Source organism: Heloderma suspectum, chromosome 4, assembly GCF_057233095.1.
Source record: "Heloderma suspectum isolate Gila_16-S chromosome 4, 16-S_ref, whole genome shotgun sequence".
NCBI lineage: Eukaryota > Metazoa > Chordata > Lepidosauria > Squamata > Helodermatidae > Heloderma > Heloderma suspectum.
Genome location: NC_139461.1, coordinates 56,073,592 through 56,091,834, shown reverse-complemented (window position 1 = coordinate 56,091,834; position 18,243 = coordinate 56,073,592). Strand labels below are relative to the sequence as shown.

General features: G+C 43.2%; 1 protein-coding gene across 4 annotated transcripts; it reads left to right on the top strand.

Moving 5' to 3' along the window:
- The first annotated feature begins 2,290 nt into the window (after window positions 1-2,290).
- On the top strand, window positions 2,291-18,045 carry C4H8orf89 (chromosome 4 C8orf89 homolog). Of its 4 annotated transcripts, none has more exons than XM_084849316.1 (8): window positions 2,291-2,524; window positions 5,731-5,782; window positions 8,583-8,743; window positions 11,376-11,523; window positions 12,314-12,406; window positions 13,790-13,900; window positions 15,119-15,183; window positions 16,690-18,045. In XM_084849316.1, exons 1-8 carry the CDS (start codon window positions 2,485-2,487, stop codon window positions 16,827-16,829), a joined length of 810 nt encoding a protein of 269 aa, XP_084705442.1. In that variant the 5' UTR covers window positions 2,291-2,484; the 3' UTR covers window positions 16,830-18,045. The 4 variants fall into 4 exon arrangements, with proteins under 4 accessions (XP_084705442.1, XP_084705441.1, XP_084705440.1 ...); XM_084849315.1 differs by having other exon boundaries at window positions 11,373-11,523; XM_084849314.1 differs by having other exon boundaries at window positions 2,291-2,787.
- The last annotated feature ends 198 nt before the right edge of the window (window positions 18,046-18,243 follow it).

Genomic DNA, 18,243 nt, shown 5'->3' with positions numbered 1-18,243 from the left:
TCTGGCAATTCTCGTTCCATGAATTGCTGGAGTCTACCTTGCAAGATCTTGAGCATTACCTTACTGGCATGTGAAGTAAGTGCCACTGTTCAATAGTTTGAACATTCTTTGGTGCTTCCCTTTTTTGGTATGGGGATATAGGTTGATTTTTTCCAGTCTGTTGGCCATTCTTGTGTTTTCCAAATTTGCTGGCATCACCTTGACAGCATCATCTTGCAAGATTTTAAACAGTTCAGCTGGGATACCGTCATCTCCTGCTGCCTTGTTATTAGCAATGCTTAAGGCCCATTCAACCTCACTCACTCTTCAGGATGTCTGGCTCTAGCTCACTGACCACACCATCAAATCTATCCCCGATATTATTATCCTTCCTATACAGATCTTCCGTATATTCTTGCCACTTTTCTTGATCTCTTCTGCTTCTGTTAGGTCCTTGCCATCTTTGTTTTTGATCATACCCATTTTTGCCTGGAATTTACCTCCAATATTTCTAATTTTCTGGAAGAGGTCTCTTGTCCTTCCTATTCTATGCTGGGCTAAATAGCAATTGCACAAGACCCTGAAAAAAAGTTCTGAACATGTTACCATATTCATAACAGCTCAGAAAATTAATTCCATTTGATGATCTGATGCATGGGGGGGCGGAGTTTCCCTTGGTAGCTGTCAATCATAGCGGACCAATTGCAGAAAGGGTGCTGACACAGGGACCGAAGAAATGAGAAGTTCTGTGGCAAAGGTGCCTGGAATACATGCCGGGAGCTGGTGGGGGGACTACAAGAAGAAACAAGCCAGAGTGCCCAATCGTCTGAGAGGTTAACAAGCAAACAACAAACCCATGGTAGCTAATTCTCAGAGTGGTTTAGCATGATGTGTGAACTAACAGTGACCAAAAACATGAGCAGAGTCAGGATTAACTAAAAAGGATAGTCTGAAGAGGAGGGAGTAATGTAAGAGTCAGGGGCGGCCTGTCCATACAGGTGAACTAGGTGGTCGCCATGGGCAATTAGTTAAGTAGGGTGCCAAATTCAAGGAACTTAAAAAAACACACAATACAAATAAAGTAACGAAGAAGTCATTCTTTCAATTCCTGTGCATGTAGAGAGAGAATATAACCGAGGCTGTGGAGGTGAGCAAGATGCGGATGGCATGGCTAACTGAGGCCATCTGCCTTTGGGACCTGGTCCTCCCTCAGGTGATGAGATATCCTCCTGCCCTGCTGCTGCTCCCAGTTGGAGGAAGGGAGAGCCCCCCCCCCCCGCCGCTTCCTTTGCTCTCAGAGGGCTGACGGAGCTTTGTTGGCTATGTCGCCCCAAGGATGCAACTGGTACCCTTCTTCCAGGGCTGTGCTCATGTCCTTTGTTGTTTTTATGAGGCTCTCTGTGCTTAGTTGTTGTTTTTAAAGACATATTTTGGGTGTGTTTTAAGTTTGTTTGTTTTTTTGCTTCTGAAGATGCGGGGGGGGGGGGTTGCCTCTTCATTAAACAGAAAACAGGGGCAAAATATTTCCCAGTTTAACAAAAACTTCAGCCTAGATCTGTCATTGGGGTTTGGGGTGCCAATTGCATGGTTCACCTCCAGTGCCAGCTGCTTGCAGCTAGTCAAGTCTAGGGCTGCCCCTGGTAACAGTATGAATCTGCCCCTGACTTTAATTACTGGGAAAGCGTTTGTTTTCTAGAGTGGCCATAGGACCACAGGCTAACAGATGTCCATACATTTCATGGCGTTGGGGCTCTATTGCTTACATCCCGTCCCTATAACTAACCTGCCACCCAAGCACACGCCTCATCCATCCAACAAGAAGCTTGTGCGGCAGTAAATATGTTCGCCTTCGGGATGCCGTGGGAGGCCTTTCGGGTGTGTTGTTTTTGATGTAACAGACAGCAACCGTTCTGAGTCTTGGTCATAGGGGTGCTGCCTTTTTCCTCACAAGGCTCCCCCTTCTTTTAATTTTTAAGCTCTTCTGCTTTTAAAACACCCCGAGAGAGAGAGAGAGATGCGGAGGGCGTTTACCTCGCACATGCCTGCCTTGCAGGAATAAAGTTATGAAAAGACGAGGGATCTCTCGGATCGTGCCAGGAGGAGAACGGCGAGCGAATCTAACGGGCCACGTTCTGGCGCTGCTGGCGCCTTCCCCGTCGCTCCGAGGCCCAGAAAGCCGCCTTGCCCGGACCTCCAGCCTCCGCCCCGCCTACGAAGGCGGCTTTGGCTGCAGGCCGGGCCTCGCCTCTTTATTGCGGCTCCCTCAGTTGCCTAGAAACCGTCAGCCCGGGCTTTGCCCCGGCCTGGCGCTGCAGTAGCGAAGACTGGTGGGGCGAGATGCCGCCGCCGCCGCCGCGCTGTTGGGCGCCGGCTGGCGCGGAGGGCCATGGGCGCCGCCAGGGCCCTCCAGCTCCGGCAGTCCTCCCAAGGCGAGGGGTCCGGCGCTGTGGCCGCCACTGACCCGCCTCCGCCTTTCTCCCGAGCGAGCGCGGCGGAAGGGCCGCTATGAGCGGGGGTCAGCCGCGCACCCGCTTGGAGCAGCGGGGTCCGTGAGTGCGCCCGGCGGCGGGGGCGGCGGGGGCGGCGGGGGCACGCGCGGCTCAGCTGCCGCATCGTTCTCCCCAAACGTCGGGGCCGCTGGAGAAGCGGGCGGCGTAGGCCGCCCTCTCGCCTCGGCCTCTCTGCGGCATAGGGGTGCTGATTTGTTTAGTGTTTTATTTATTGCTGCATTTATGCCCCGGCTTTTTTCCCCCTCTTGCAAGGAACCCAAGGCGGCTTACATGAGCCTCCTCACAACATCCCTGCGAGGTAGGATAGGCTGAAAGACGGTCACTGGCGCAAAGTCACCTAGTGAGCTTCATGGCCCAGTGGGGACTAGAACCCGGATCTCCCGAGCCCCAGTCCAACACTACCCATCACACATGATGATGTTTATGGGGATGTTAATACCAGGATGTGCAGCAAAATGAATGTGAAGCACTTAGGACGCTAATGCCGTATACATATCTACTCAGTCAGAAGAAATAAGGCCCATTGAATTAGGTAATAAGAGTGCAGAATAGCAGCCTAAATACACTGCGCAAATGCAAAGTATTAAAGAGGTGTTGGAGCTCAAGCCTGCCTAAAATACCTCCCCAGCACTTTGGGGCTGATTGGGATTACTTGGAAGAAAGGGTGCACTGCACATACTTGAAGCTCTGTTTCCCCCCCGTCCCCCATTCTAATATATTCTATTGCAACTGGCTGCAAGAGTAAAACCTAACACAGATGAAGCCTTGAGGATTCCACTTTAAAAGTAAAAAGATAACAAGTATTTGACCCATAATGCACTTTTAATCATTATGTTTCTGTTATGTTCAAAGTTGCTAAAAGGGTACAGTTTTGAACTTTCGGGATGGCACACCTTACGATCTTGGGCTGCACTTAGTGTTTCTATGGAGCTAAGAGTTATGGTCATTATTCCAGATTAACATGGATATAGTTTTGTGTGGTGGATCTCATTGCAGAGAGTGTGTGAACTGATTGGTAAGGGGGAATCCTTCATTCATTCATTCCATTTCTATACCACCCAATAGCTGAAGCTCTCTGGGTGGTTCACAAAAATTAAAACCCAAAAGTGCCAAATAAAACAATATAAAATATAAAAACATTAAAACCACAATATAACAATGCAACCAGAATAAAACCTAGCAACAATGCAGAGATTTAAAATACAGATTTAAAACACCAAAGCTAAAAGACTTGGAAGCTAAAATGCTAAATACTGGGAGAATAAAAATGTCTTCACCTGCGCCGAAAGGAATACAGCGTAGGTGCCAGGCAAACCTCTCTAGGGAGCTCATTCCACAGCCAGGGTGCTGCAGCAGAAAAGGCCCTCTTCCTGGTAGCCACCCGCCTCATTTCCTTTGGCAGGGGCTCACGGAGAAGGACCACTGAGGATGATCTTAGGGTTCGGGCAGGCACGTATGGTAGGATATGATCCTTCAGATAACCTGGCCCCAAGCTGTTAAGGGCTTTGAATGTTAATACCAATCTGGCCCAGAAATTGACTCGCAGCCAGTGCAGCTGGAAAAGTACTTGCAAAGTGTGATCTCGTTGGCCAGTCCCTGTTAACACTCTTGCTGCCCTATTTTGGACTAGCTGAAGTTTCCGAACTGTTTTCAAAGGCAGCCCCACGTATAATGCATTGCAGTAATCCAGATGAGAGGTTATCAGAGCATGGATAACTGTAGCTAGGCTATCTCTGTCCAGATAAGGGCGTAGTTGGTATACCAGACTAAGCTGATAAAAAGTGCTCCATGCCACTGAGTTCACCTGTGCCTCAAGTGACAGTTCTGAGTGCAGGGGCACGCCCAAACTATGAACGTGATCCTTTAGGGGGAGTGCAAACCCCTCCAGAACAGGTTGAATATCTGCTGGGCAGAAGAGCCACCCACTAACAGTACCTCTGTCTTGTCTGAATTGAGTTTCATCCAGTCCAGTACTGTGTCCAGGCACTGATTCAGAACAGCCACTGCCTCACCTGGGTCTAATGAGAAAGAGAGGTACTGCTGGGTGTCATCTGCATATTGATGGCACCTCAGCCCACACCTCCAAATAACCTCCCACAGCGGTTTCATGTAGATGTTGAACAGCATGGGGGATAAAATAGAGCTTGGTCTCCCTTCCTCTACTGTGATGGCAATACTAGTTGCTGGACAGGGGATAGTGTTTAGATAAGAAAGAGGCAGAGAGTACTCATATATTTGAACTGAAAAAATTGTTATAATACAAAATTGAAGTGACCGTTTTATGAAAGCCATTCTGAGTTAAGCATATAACCAGCAAGAATAGATTAAAGTAATAGCAAACATATGCTACAGTTAGATCAAAATAAATATTTGAACTCTAACTGTCAGTACTTTGTGAAGGCAAGCTTTCTTCACTATGTATACAACTGAATGCCTATTTATTAACAGACTATTTGTCTGCTCTCTCACCTACGTAAATCGTTTCATTTTGACTGCTGGCTTCTGATACTGCCAACATTACTTGTTTTTCTGTCCATTAACTTTAATTTTGGGCCCAATGCTATGCATGCTTAGATAGAAAAAAGTCCTACAGCTCCCAGCATTCCCCATCCAGTCTAAACCTGCATAGGATTGCACCCTTAGTCATAAAAAATTTGTTCCACTGACTCTTCAGTGGTATGACTAAGTCTGGATGCAATCCATTGTGTTTAGATTTGTAAACCTTTATGAGATCCTTGAAAGGTAGCTTATAAGTGAACAACAGAAACTTTTAATTGCTTTCTCTAGTATTCACAGCCTTAAATAATGTTAAGTGTTTGGACTAAAGTAAGTGTTTTATTTTGTTTTGCCAGTGCTATCTGCAAGAGCAAGTAAATGTTTTGTCAATCCAAGTAATCTCCCCCTCCCACCCTGCCCCAATTTAACCTCCTATCCTGGCCAGATCTTGATTTGAACAATTTATTCTTTAAATGGGAGGAAAGGAAATAATCTTAATCATTGCATACATGCTTTGATAAATTTGTGCACATGCCAAAGGTATTCCCCAACTGTGGATTTTGGTTTATGTTTTTCTTATGGACCAACATGGCTCTTTGTTTGTTTTTTTACGTGCAACTAAAACAAAAGCTTTATTACTGTGAAATAGTTACTTCATTTTTTAAAATACAAATATATTTACATGTACATTTTCACAGGAAAGTTCTAACTTTGTCTAGAAAGTTCTAACTTTGTTCTGTTCCAGATTCGCAAGCACATGATGGTAAGCTCCCAGAGATCTCATGCCTTCCAGAATGGTAAGTATTTTACTACGGCCTGAAATTATTATTGTAAACTCACACAGTAAGTGTTGTTTTTTAATTAAGCCAGGGCCAACTTGATTTCAAAAGAGGTTGATTGTTACTTTATAGCTCAACCACACTAGTCCTAGTCCACCATAACCTAGCATTCCTCCAATAACTCCTCACTCCCAATGATGGAGATGGGCAATTTATGGTGCAATCCTATGAATACTGAAAGTTGGAGGAGTTTTTTCTGCATGGGATTGTGCCTTCTTTGCAGCTGAGGGGGCTGCATAGAGAGGAAGTGGTATGAACTGTGCCCTTTGTTTACTGCTTGTACTACCTTTTTATTTTATTTATTTATTGCATTAAATCCCACCTTTTTTCTTCTTGCAAGGAACCTAAGGCTGCTTACATTATCTACTTCCTCTCCTTTTTATCCTCACAACAACAACCCTGTGAGGTAGGTTAGGCTGAGAGTCTGTGACTGGCCCAAAGTTACCCAGTGAGCTTCCATGGCTGAGTAGGGACTAGAACCCGGATTTCCCGGCTCCCAGTCCAACACTCTCACTACTACACCACACTGGTCCTCACCTGAATGACAACATACTAGTAGTTAAAAGGTGCTGGCTGGAATCTCTTGTTATTGTATGTAGTCATTGCCTGTGGAACTTCCTTCTTTGCTGGTGACCTGCAGGGAGGAGACTCAGAGCGAGCCTTTTCCCTTCTTTCATCCATCCTCTTTATTCCTAGTTGTGACAAATGGGAGTCTGCACCTCCAACCTTCTGAGACAGGATAAGCTGCAAGACACCCTTTGTTGTATCTCCTGGAGATAGACTGCCACTATTCACATAATTAAAAACTCCTCTTAGCCTGCACATGTAAGAATCCAAACCTACAACTTGTATTTCTGGAGAAGGAGAGGCCCCTTCTCCAGAGCTTCCTTTAAACTCCACAGAACTGTAATAGAATTTACCAACAGAATGGTCTAGGCAGGCTGGGTAAAGCAACTTCATGCTAGGAAAAAAAAAAAAAAATCAACTCCAGTTTCCAATTGAGTATATTTCTTCAAGAAGCAAGCAGAGATAAATTCAGAAATAGACAGTAGTGTTTAAGATAAAACGAAACATAGGATTAGCTAACTAAAATTTACTTAACTGACCAAAGCAACTTACAGGGGGGAAGGACGAAGTCCACCTGGGACTCCACAGCATGGCTTAGCCTGGTGTTGTCTTGACAGTAGCAACAGCAGGACAAATGTTTGCCTTACAAACATTGTGATGGTTGCCATTCTTCTTTGCAAGACACTGTTTATGTAATATTTAAAGAGAAAACAAACAGACTAGCAGATCACAGTTTACAAATCAAATAGCTTGTAGAGAGATTTACTCAGGAAGTTTGTTTCTTCAAGGCAAGGGGGTGCAGCCAAGTCCTGGTGATTCAGCACTGACAGAGATTCAAAGCCACCGACTCTGTCAAAACCAGTTCGGTGAAAATGCAAATGGGGGTGGTCCTTGGCAAAACAGAAAAGGAAGTGGGGGACTACATAGCTGCTATCTGGGCTTGCTTCAGCTCAGCCCCATTCTTTTAGAAATGCAGTTTTCTGAGACCAAAGAGAGGAGGGGGTGGATTTGCCCTTTCAGCAGCTATCAGTTCATAGACAAACAAGAAAAAATCTGGAACCTCAGTGGAGGAGCCAGTTTCTGAGTAACACAAGTCCCAAATTGGTGTTTTTGTGCTAGCAAGATAAACTGAGTCCAGGATGTGAATTTGGGCAGGACTTGGCATAGCAGTAAACCTGAGTTTCTTGGCACAGAGTTGGGTTGGATTTGGGGTGAAAGTCTCTGGGAAGGAGGGCATTCTATAAGAAGGTAGGGCTGCTCCCTTCTCCCAGTTTAAATTGGTTTTAAAGTCATCTGCCCCTTTCGCTTCCAGGCTGGATCTGATGTTTTTGGTAATAGGCTCCCATTTTCAGTAACAGTGGAGCTGAGAAAGGGGGTGGACCCTAGATCAGTCTTAAAATGACTTGCTGGAGACTTGGGGAACTGTGAAATGGAAGTGGGGGACCCCCAAGGGTCAGTTCAACATTTCAAACCCTGAGGAACACCTTGCTAAGGGGGCGATCTAGTCCTCTTTCCCCCCTCCCGACCTGTCAATGGCTGTTAAACTGGCCTATATGCAGTCTGGTCTTGTTAATTATCTTGTATGCTTCCTAGTACATTTCCTTCCCTTTGACAGATGAAACATACAAGGCAGTAGACAGGGCAAGGCTATAGTTCGACAGCCTTCAGTGCACATTTTCACAACTGTGAAAAACAGAGGGAGGATAATATTAATAAAATAATGAAGATTTGCTCAAATTGATGGGGCCAGAGTAATAATTTATGGCCCCATTTGTGCAAGTGTCGGGCCTGGAAAGCTGGGGAATGCAAATGGGGTTGCACTTGGAGCAGGGAGAGGGAGGGATGGACAAACAAGACGGGTTCTCCTATGCAGAACCCTGGGATACTGGGTGGAGGACTGAGGGGGGAAACAACCCACGGTGAGCCCAATCATCTGTTGGGTGCATTGTGGGTTCCATGAACAACCCATACTGCATGGCTTGTTTGCGAATCCACCCAACGTATAGAACCAGTAAGCTGGCCAGAGAAAGAAGGGCTGCTGTGGAATGATCATGTAGGGTTCCTTTGACACACAGCAATACTGGCCAGGTTCCTGTGGTGACCCAATTATTACCTGAGAAATGTCTGTGCCTGACAAGTTTTATTATTTTTATGTATCCACTGTGGCCTTTCATTTTGATGTCTGAAACAGCAGGCGTATCACCTCTCAACCACCAAAAGAACACAAATTGCCAATCCTAACGTCTGACCACAGATTTCCAGAAAAACAAATCTCAGGAAAATCATTTGGAAGTCACCTTTTTGAGAACAGTTGGAAGAATGCAGTGATAAAGACACAAAGGATAAAACAAGGTAAAATGTTTAATTTGCCATTTTATAGACTTACTTACTGTAGACTTGTTTTATAAAAGGAACTACCAAATTTGTTTGTACGTTTGTCCATAGTCCCTTGTCGTTGAAATTGCCATGGGGATTCAACATAATTTTTATCTTAATTTTTTCCCTTGCACTTTTTCTTTTTCTTGAGAGTCTGATCTTCATCTCCTTATAATCAACAGATATTTAAACCATTGGCTACAAAAGGAACAGAATTATCCTTTCAACTGCTTTACTGTACATTCTGTAGTTCCAGGTTATTCCTGGATCTCAAAGCGGTTTTCAATACCTTCTGTATAGGCTCTCTGGGTTGAAAGTTGGAGGCGGGAACTACTGCTTGAACCCTTGGCATTTATGCTAAGGGGTTCCAGATGATTCTTGTCCCCCACACATCTTAATATCTGCATGAAACCTCTGGTAGAAGTTATCTAGCGTGACATGCCATCAGTATGCTAATGACACACAGCACTTCTACTCTTTCATCACATTCGGGTGAGGCAGTAGAAATGCTGAACTGGTGCCTGGAATCAGTAATGGACTGGACAACGGCCAATACACTGAAACTCAATCCCATCAAGACACAGTCTGTTAACAGATGGTTCATCTATTGATAGAGATGGTGTTCAATTGATTCTGGATGGGTCGGCACTCCCCCTAAAGGATCACATTTGCATTTTGGGGTACTTTGTCACTGGAGACCTAGACAGCCTCTGTGGCAAGGAATGCCTATCATCAGTTTAGGTTAGTGTGCCAGCTGTGGCCTTTCCTGGACAGAGATAGCCTGGTAACATCTAAAATTGAATACTGTACTGAATTGTCTATGGGGAGGCATTTGAAGTCTGTTGGGAAACTGCAGTTGGTTCAGAATACAGCTGCCAGGTTACTAACCGCAACTGAGCACAATTCAAAGTGTGGTTCTTAATGTTTTCAAGCCCTACTTTGCTTGGGATTCAGGGACCTGAAGGAAAGCCTGCTTCCCTATCAAACTGCTTGTAAACAGAGAGCTTTCAGAGGCTTCCTCCAGGTGCCTCCTCTATCTGGAGTAAGGTTGGTGGCAACCAGAGACAGGGCCTTCTCTGTTGTGGTGCCCCAAGAGAACCTTGGCTGGTGTCAGTGTTACAATCTTTTCAGCACCAGGCAAAGTACTTTTTTTGCTATTACTTTCCCAGGCTTTTTAATGTATTGTAATTTATGTAAATTTGATGTCTGTATCATGTATAGGGAAGTTGGAGAAAGCTGCAATGGAATCAAATGAGATTGGATTTCTATGACTCCGACCCATGGGTTCCATAGCAGACCAGCTTGTCTTGAGTGGCACTGATTCCAGAGACGTGCAGGCCATTTTTTAAACTTTCTGGAATTTGACACAAATGTAGTTGTAGAAAAATAAGTAAAATAAAAAAACACCAGCCAAAAATGTGCATTTTCCCCATAGGCTAAAGTATGAAAATGTGCATTTTGGGGAGGATTTGTGCAAGTGCATATTTACGCAAATTCAGGAAATTGGAACACATCCGATTCCACCAATCAGCAAACAATGAAGTGAAAGGCATCTGACAATCTGTGAAACACAGAATGGATTGTACAAAATCTGTACATCCCTAATCATGTGTGTTTGTAAATTGCACTGGAAGCATTGCTGAAGGCAATTATATAAACCTTACATAAATAAAATAAAAATAAATGTAAAGATCAACATTATGATATTTTTGTCACTGTTTTAAAACAGTAACTATATTTTTGCAGTGGGATTCTTCCCACTGGAAACATTGGGTTGTATCCAATGGTGTCATTCCACTGAGGGAAGCCATTCTATTATTGGAACTGGAAGGGGAACTGTAGCCCTCGTATACACCCTCAAAATCTGCCCCAGAGGGCTGGGAATCTCTAGAGCAGATTTTTGGGTAGCATAGAAGGCTACAGAGATAGAGAGAGATTAAGTCCCATTGCACTAGCAGACTCCTGCTAGCGTAATTTTGGCTTTAACCCCATATTTTATGACATTGCTATTCCAGGGGTTTGGAATTGGCACGTCTTGTTCCTTTTTTCACTTGGGTTCACCCCTATAACTTACCTGGGAGTAAGCCCCATTGAACTCAGTGGGGTTTATTTCTGAGTAGGTGTGTATAGGATTGCAGCATTAGTACATCAGAGAGAAATACCAGGTATACTCCAAGTAGATGGAAAGTATAAATGGTAGTGGTAGTGGGTCAAACATGAGGACATTCTAGATACAAACTTCAGCTGTGGGTTTGACATGGTGAAGACAGGTGCTTGTTTCTGTTTGGTTAGTATAGTTGTTTTGGTGAAAGCATGTACACACAAGTATGATTTCAGAAAAGGGTACTTCAGCCCTTCACAATATGTTGTTGTACATGCTTGGGACAGTAGCCTTATTAGGTGAACTTGTTCCTTCTGACCAGGTAACTGAACAAGGACCAGACGAGGTTACCTACCTGCCCCTTCCTGGACATGTTGTCTCCCATTGCTTTCAGTAGGGCTAACTTCTAAGCAAGTATAATTAAGACTGTAGCTATGCTTTTTGAAGTTTTGGCCTGATGTTCCATGTATCCTACTTTGAACTACTTTGAACTACTTCTTCAAGTAGAATATACGTCTGCATATGGCTTGAGAGACTCTGATGAAAATGCTGTAGTGCCAAGTCTTACTCAGGGATCTGAGAGGTACTCAGCAATACCAAACCCCTCTCCAGCTGCAAAGAAGCCACAAGGTGCTGCTGATCCATTTCCAAACAGGTATACTACTGTAGTTTGTGTTCTTGTGTGAAGTGTTTATGCTTTTTTACTCTCAAAGTGCACTGCACAAGACAATTCAGAAGACCAGCAGTGGCATTTTTAATACGCACATCCCATAAGATGCCATGTTCTAATTAATTTTTAAAGTAACAATGGGATATGAAACACACAGCATACATTTCTGCATCTAAAGTAAAACAGATTGAACAGTAACACTGCTAAAACACCAGTAATGGTACAGGTACTCTTCCACAGGATATTTAGGAAGTTAAAGCAGAGATTCAGATATTTCCAAATCCACATATGTTTCAAGGCTGATTGGCTGTGATACAAAGAGATACACTGGTGAGCAGGACATACCCAATCAGATGTTTGTGACCATAAGCTGTAACATTACTGATCACCTGTTCAGAGGAGAGAGGAAAGAGCTGGGCTCTGACCACCCAAACAGGTGATCAGAACTATCAGTGCCAATCAGTAAGGGAACCCATGTACAGAAGTACTTCCTCCTGCAGATCACCTTGAATAAAGGCAGGAATGGGCAACCTTTTCAGCCCTGAGGGCTACATGTGGTAATGAGTTGGGAGGCTACATATATGTGTGTGGGGGGAGGGGTGTACACACACACATTTCTCAGCTGGCTAGACGACTCACAGCTGGCAGCATCAAAAGGGATGGGCAGGGGAGTGGCAATGAGGGCAGCTCTTCTTCCACAGCCTCCCAGGTGTTCCACCTGCTAGTGCTGGTCTTACTGCGTTTTACTTACTTTTTATTGTTTTGGTCATTTTAGCTCTTACAGTAAAGATGACCCCAGTTTGCCACCTTTATACTTGCTTCCATCTACTTCGTCACAATATCTTATTGGAAACTTCTACAAAAACAGGTAAGTCTTCCCTTTATATTGTCAGCCAGTTAAGCTTACTATTGTAAGTGTACTGTGGTAATTTCACCCCGTAAAGTTTGTGGTCCAAAGCTATCTTCCTGAAGACTAAATGTTGGCATGTCAAGATGGGGCTTTAGTCACCCTGATCCAATAGGATGTAATGCATGTGCCACATGAATAGTGTACATTTGTTTCCCCAGACCTAAAAGCCTAGTCCAGAGCTGGGATTGTGTTCGATACCACAAATCCTATCTGGTGGGGCTGGGGAGGAGAATCTATGGATTAAATTTAACCATCAATTTAGCCACCCACCACCACCTCATGGACAAATGACTGGTATTTTTTATGTCTAACTGGGGTTTTGTGTGCACGGTTAATTCCTGTTCCAGGATCAGGCTTTTTGGCCTAGGGAAGAGTGCAGGCAGCATCTGTTTTCATAGTTTTTAGGAAGGTAAGAAGCTGCCTTATACTGAGCCAGACTATTGGTCCATCTAGCCTGATACCATCAACACTAACTGGCAGTGGCCTTCCAGGAGTTACCAGAAATTGAACCTCAGACCTCCTGTGTGCAAAGCAAGTGCTCTACCACTGAGATACAGCCTCTCTCCTTGACGTTTTTGAGATATGTGCTTGGACCAGGTCAGTGTGTCATGCAATCAGTTTTACTGGTGACAACTAAACTGAGAATTAGTGTAGGTGCTACTTGCTTTCTATAGTTACAGCATTTTAAGAGTTAATTCCATTGTCTGTGATAGCACAAGGTATTTTTAATTTGAATGGCTTGTGGAGTCAACTACATGCTTCTCTAGACTGGGACTATAATTGACCGTTACTGCCAGTGTATTCTTGTCTTCAATTTTGCCTTCCAAGTTGGAGCATAGGATGATCAGGTAGGTACCAGACAACTCTACTTTTCACCTACTTCTTTGTCAGTTTCTTTAATTATGTATTTTTTTATTTGTTTTTGGTCTTTGTGGAACTGCACAGTTCTTAGATAGCTTTACTTTAATATCCATCTAAGGTGCCAGACAAAACTCTTGCTAGTGCCATGAGAGTAGCCTACAGACTACTTTTCCTGTACACAGCAGTGTAAACATGGGATTCACATAATATTCTAGCAACTGAAGACCAGATAAAGATAATACAAACCAGAAGCAACAGGATATAAGCTTGCACTGTAAATAGACCGTAGCTGGAAATGGACATAAGCTTCATTAAGACTGAGGAAGTTAGTTGAACCATAGTGCTGATAGAACCTTCTTGGGTATATCAGGCTGTAAGAACTTTCCTAGTAGCACTGTGTGAATAAGAAGTAATACCATGTTCGTTTGTATTGCTGTAAAGCCCATCACTGTTCGAAATATTTCTTCTTTTTTCCTATAGAGGAGATATTGCTTTGGGGGATATAGGTAAAAGAGGGATGTATTCTTGGAAACCAGGCTCTCTGAAGACATCTGGGATGCATGGAGGAGCAGGAGAGTTAGGTGCTGTGAGGTAAGGATCTGAGTGGACACACACAACCACTTCCTTTGTGAAAAGTAATGCTGGCAATTACAGAAGTAAAAAAAAGTAAGGGTTTTTACTAGGCTGTCCTCTAAATGTTTGTTCTTGAAATAAGATTAAACTAAACAGGGAAGTGACTTTGTCCATGAAAATTGAGTATTTCGGGGTATATCTAATTGTGTTCATTTGCCAACATAACCGACACAACTGTCAGAATGGATTCCCCTTTCCCCCCTCCCCGTGTGCCCCCAGATCTGCCCTGGAGGGTTGGGGGATCCTCAGGCAAGGGGATGAGTGCAGGGGGAGGACATCCAGTTGTGCAAATTGAGGTCTTCTGATGTGATGTTGCCCTTATTTCACTTACATCCCACCTTTCTTCCATGAGCATGCACCCAGGAGGTCTCCTATCTGGGCAATGACTAGACCCCTCACCTGCTTGGCTTCAGCTGTTTGATTTCACTTTCATTTCTTAGAAATGAAGCAGATGTTTTAAATAGAAGTTTTGAGATTTGAAAAGAAAATGCTAAGAGCTCCTGTTGAAAACTTACACCTGGGTAGACTTCTGGAATCTACTGTATTGTCTGAGGAAGACTCGCAAGAAATATTTTTTGCCAGTACCCTCACAGTATACAACCAAATTAGGACAAAATTAACTAGATTTTAGTATAGTTAGTCCAAAAGTCTTTACACTTACCTGGGGATAGGTAACTGAATTCAGTGGGACTTCAGTAGACATCTGTGGGATTGTAATGCTAGCTCCTTTAATATCATAGATCAGGTTGCATAGGAGTATGTATGTGAAATCTTGCAGATTGGGGAAATTTAAAGGGAATGTTATGGCTAGCATAATAAAATTGTCAGAACTGGCTTCTTTCCCAGTTCTATTGCCCAGCGTTGCTGAACCTCAGAAAATAGTATTTCAGTATTGTATCTTACCTAATGATGGCAGCCCACTGCCTCCTAGTCTTGTCAGAACAAAGATTTTGATGCTTGTTAAAGAATATACTAGGAATTTGGATGATGGCTGCTATAGAAACATAAGTAGTTTGATAAAGGAATGCTTGCAGAGTAGGCATGTCAGTAATAAATCAAGATGTTTTTCATCCTCATACCTTTGGAAGATTCCTTTGCAAAGTTACAATGAATTGCTATAGAATAAATGTAACACATTTTATTTCTTAATACGTGTTCTTGTGCAAATGTTCATAGGTTGAAGAAATATAACCGGTGTTCCAGCCTAATTTCATTTCCAGAAGGGTCAAAATTCAAGTCTGGTAAATATCTTACATTTCCTACCCTCTGTCATCACCAGGCTGCATCTGCAAGCCAAATTAATTTTCTCACTGCTTCACTGTCCATTTCTAAGTAAAGCTCATTTTCTCACTCAGTTACTGTGAACTAGCTTCTCCCCATTTTGCATTCTCTTCAATATTGTTTCCCCTATAAAAGTGCTTCTTGAAGTCTGTTGTATGTACCGAACAGACATTTCCAGTATGCCTGTAAATCATATTTCAAAGGCTTAATTCAGACAATTAACATAAAAAGGAAATTAATTATGGAGCTACTTATCATTATTCTGGATTTGTTCCTCTTACAAGATAATTGTGTTCATATAAACAAATACGATTTGCTTTTGGGTGGTGGATGTTTCAGTGTATTTTGGCTGCTAAATGAATGTACTTGAAAGTTAGCACTCTGAACTCAGTGGGACTTCTGAATAAAAATACATAGGATTGCACTACAAATGAAAATTTGTGACTTTAAATGCATGCCTTATTCAAATGATTATGATGATGATCATCTAAATGATAAGGTAAAATAGGAAACAGTTTACAGCACAATCCTATGCAGGTTTACTCAGGCTCCATTGTGTTCAATGAGGCTTACCCCATAGGACGTTTATTTAGGATTGCAGCCTGGGTTTTAAACACAGCTGTTTTGCATCTTTCAGAATAACACTTTTTCTACAACATCGCAGTATAGAAAAGATATTTTGTAATGATCTGGGAAATCTGTTGTATAATTTGATGCCTCAGATTCAGTGACTTACAGAATTTATCTTGGGCCTGGTGTGTAGACCCCCAGAGATTTCCATTACCATGCTCAGTATTGCTGTTGTGTATCATGCCTGTTGTGACAAGCCCAGAGGCTTTAACGTAGATCGCATGCTGGATGTAATGTTTCAGGTGATCTGGGGCATAGCAGTTGTTTTCAGGCCTTATATTGTATTTTATAAATGCTTGGTTAGTTGCGCCATGTAGACACTAATGGTCGAGCTGAGTTGGTCTGCCTCTGGAGATTCATGCTGTCACTTTTCAGAATTCTTTGGGGACTTGGCCATTTATGTTGAAGGCTGCTCTCCAAGTTGCCATGATCAACCGAATTCCATATATGGATCAGGCTTGTCAGCATTGTGGCCCCTTCTCCACACTATCTGCTTAACAGAGATATCCTAAAACAGGGATAGACAATCTAGTACCTTCCAGATGTTTTGAAGTACAACTCCCATCAGCCACAGCGAGCATGGCCAATGATCAGGCATTATGGGAGTTGTAGTCCAAAGCACTTTAGGGGTACTGGGTTGCCTGCCCATCTTAGAGCCATCCACAGATCACTATGTCTTGTTTCCAAAACATCTATTTATATTTGAAGGTATCAGATATAATTGATTACCTGATGTATTTTATGTAATGCCACTTCAAGTACTCTATCAGAGAGCACATTATACATTAAATAAATATTAGTGTGCAATCAAGAGGAGTCCTTTGTTCTTCTCCTAGGTTACCGTTTCACAGATCCTGTCAGTGGAGCTCCACCTCAGTATGTCCAGCGGCTTTGTGAACTGGCTGCCTTGGAATGTGAAACCATTCATCATGAGAAAAGCAGAAAAAGTAGGAAAACCAAGAAACATGAGATGTAGAAAACTTGCTGGGCAAGGAGCAGGCTCCTTTGCAGTTAATATTAACTCATTAAACAAATTAATATTTTCTTGTCCACTACTATGTACAGAACCTTTCACAAATATTATGTTGATCAGTGAACCTCACAATTAACATAACAGAGAGATCAGTGATATTTAATAAACATTTTATATGTTTGTAGAGTTGTTATCATTGTCCACATAAGTGTAAATTCACAAAGTTATAGGCCTGCAGTTATCCAAACAAAAATGTTAACCATCTGTACACACTTGACAGACTTGTAATTTTAAATATTCCATCATCCAATATGTGAAATGTAGCATGTCTTGACACAAACACCCCAAAAGCAGCATTTTAATGCTACTTTCTGTATTAGAGGACTGTTCAATTATTGAAAAATATTGTGTCTATGGTTGAGTTTTTCCCATAATTATAACCACTGGATTTGCTACTTAGAAGCAGGCAGGCCATCTTCTAATTTCAGGGGTGACCTCTCTTCTAGCATTGCCTGCAGAGGAAGAGCGCCCAGCATAGCCTGTTAGCAGTTGTTCTGTGGGCTTTGATTTAATATAGCTCCCCCATTTACTGGCCTTTGTGTTCCCTGTGGGCACATGTATATCAGTGGAGTCTGTGCCAACTGCCACAACATGGCAGCTTCAGATGTTTCCCTGGTTAATTTATTATGTGCTGGAGTGTATTTGCTTAATAACCAGAATTGTGCAGTTTTTCTAACAGGGTCTAGCAGATAACTTTTAGAGGCTCTTGTACTCCCAAATCAGTACTTTTTTTCACATGTACATTTTGTCTAGGCGCATCCCATTAAATCCAATGAAATTTGTGTTCTATTAAGAGAAAGCAGGTCAACAGCCAGTATCTTAATAGGAAACAGTACATTCCTACTCCATCTTGCAAAGACCTATTACAGAAGGTAAAGCACATTAGAGAGCAATCCTGTGTCCCCTATACAGTGTCTGGGGGACATAGGATACTTTGGTTTGTGGGTTCAGAACCAGGAAACTGCTCTCCCTGCCCCCTTGTGGGAGACATACAGAGAACCACGCCGGCTACCTCTCTGTGCTCAGAAAACAGATGGGAAAGAGGGGGTGTCTGGGGGGCAGGAGACCGAGGTGGCAGACATACGAGAAATCCTATAGCCACCCCAGCTTCCTTCCCTCCCCCTCCACTAGACAGGCAGAATTGCCTGACTAGCTAAAATGGAGAGCAGGAGGCGCATTGGATAATCATAAGCCTCCAAGCTTGGAGGCTTACGAGTGCCCACTACCCAGGGCACGTCACACAGGACTGCACCCTTAATGAGTCATTAATGGAATGGAAGTGAACCTGGCAGGAATGGACAAAAGGTTGGATCCAGACTGGTTGTGAGTGGATCTGTTCTCTTCTGTTTACATAGGT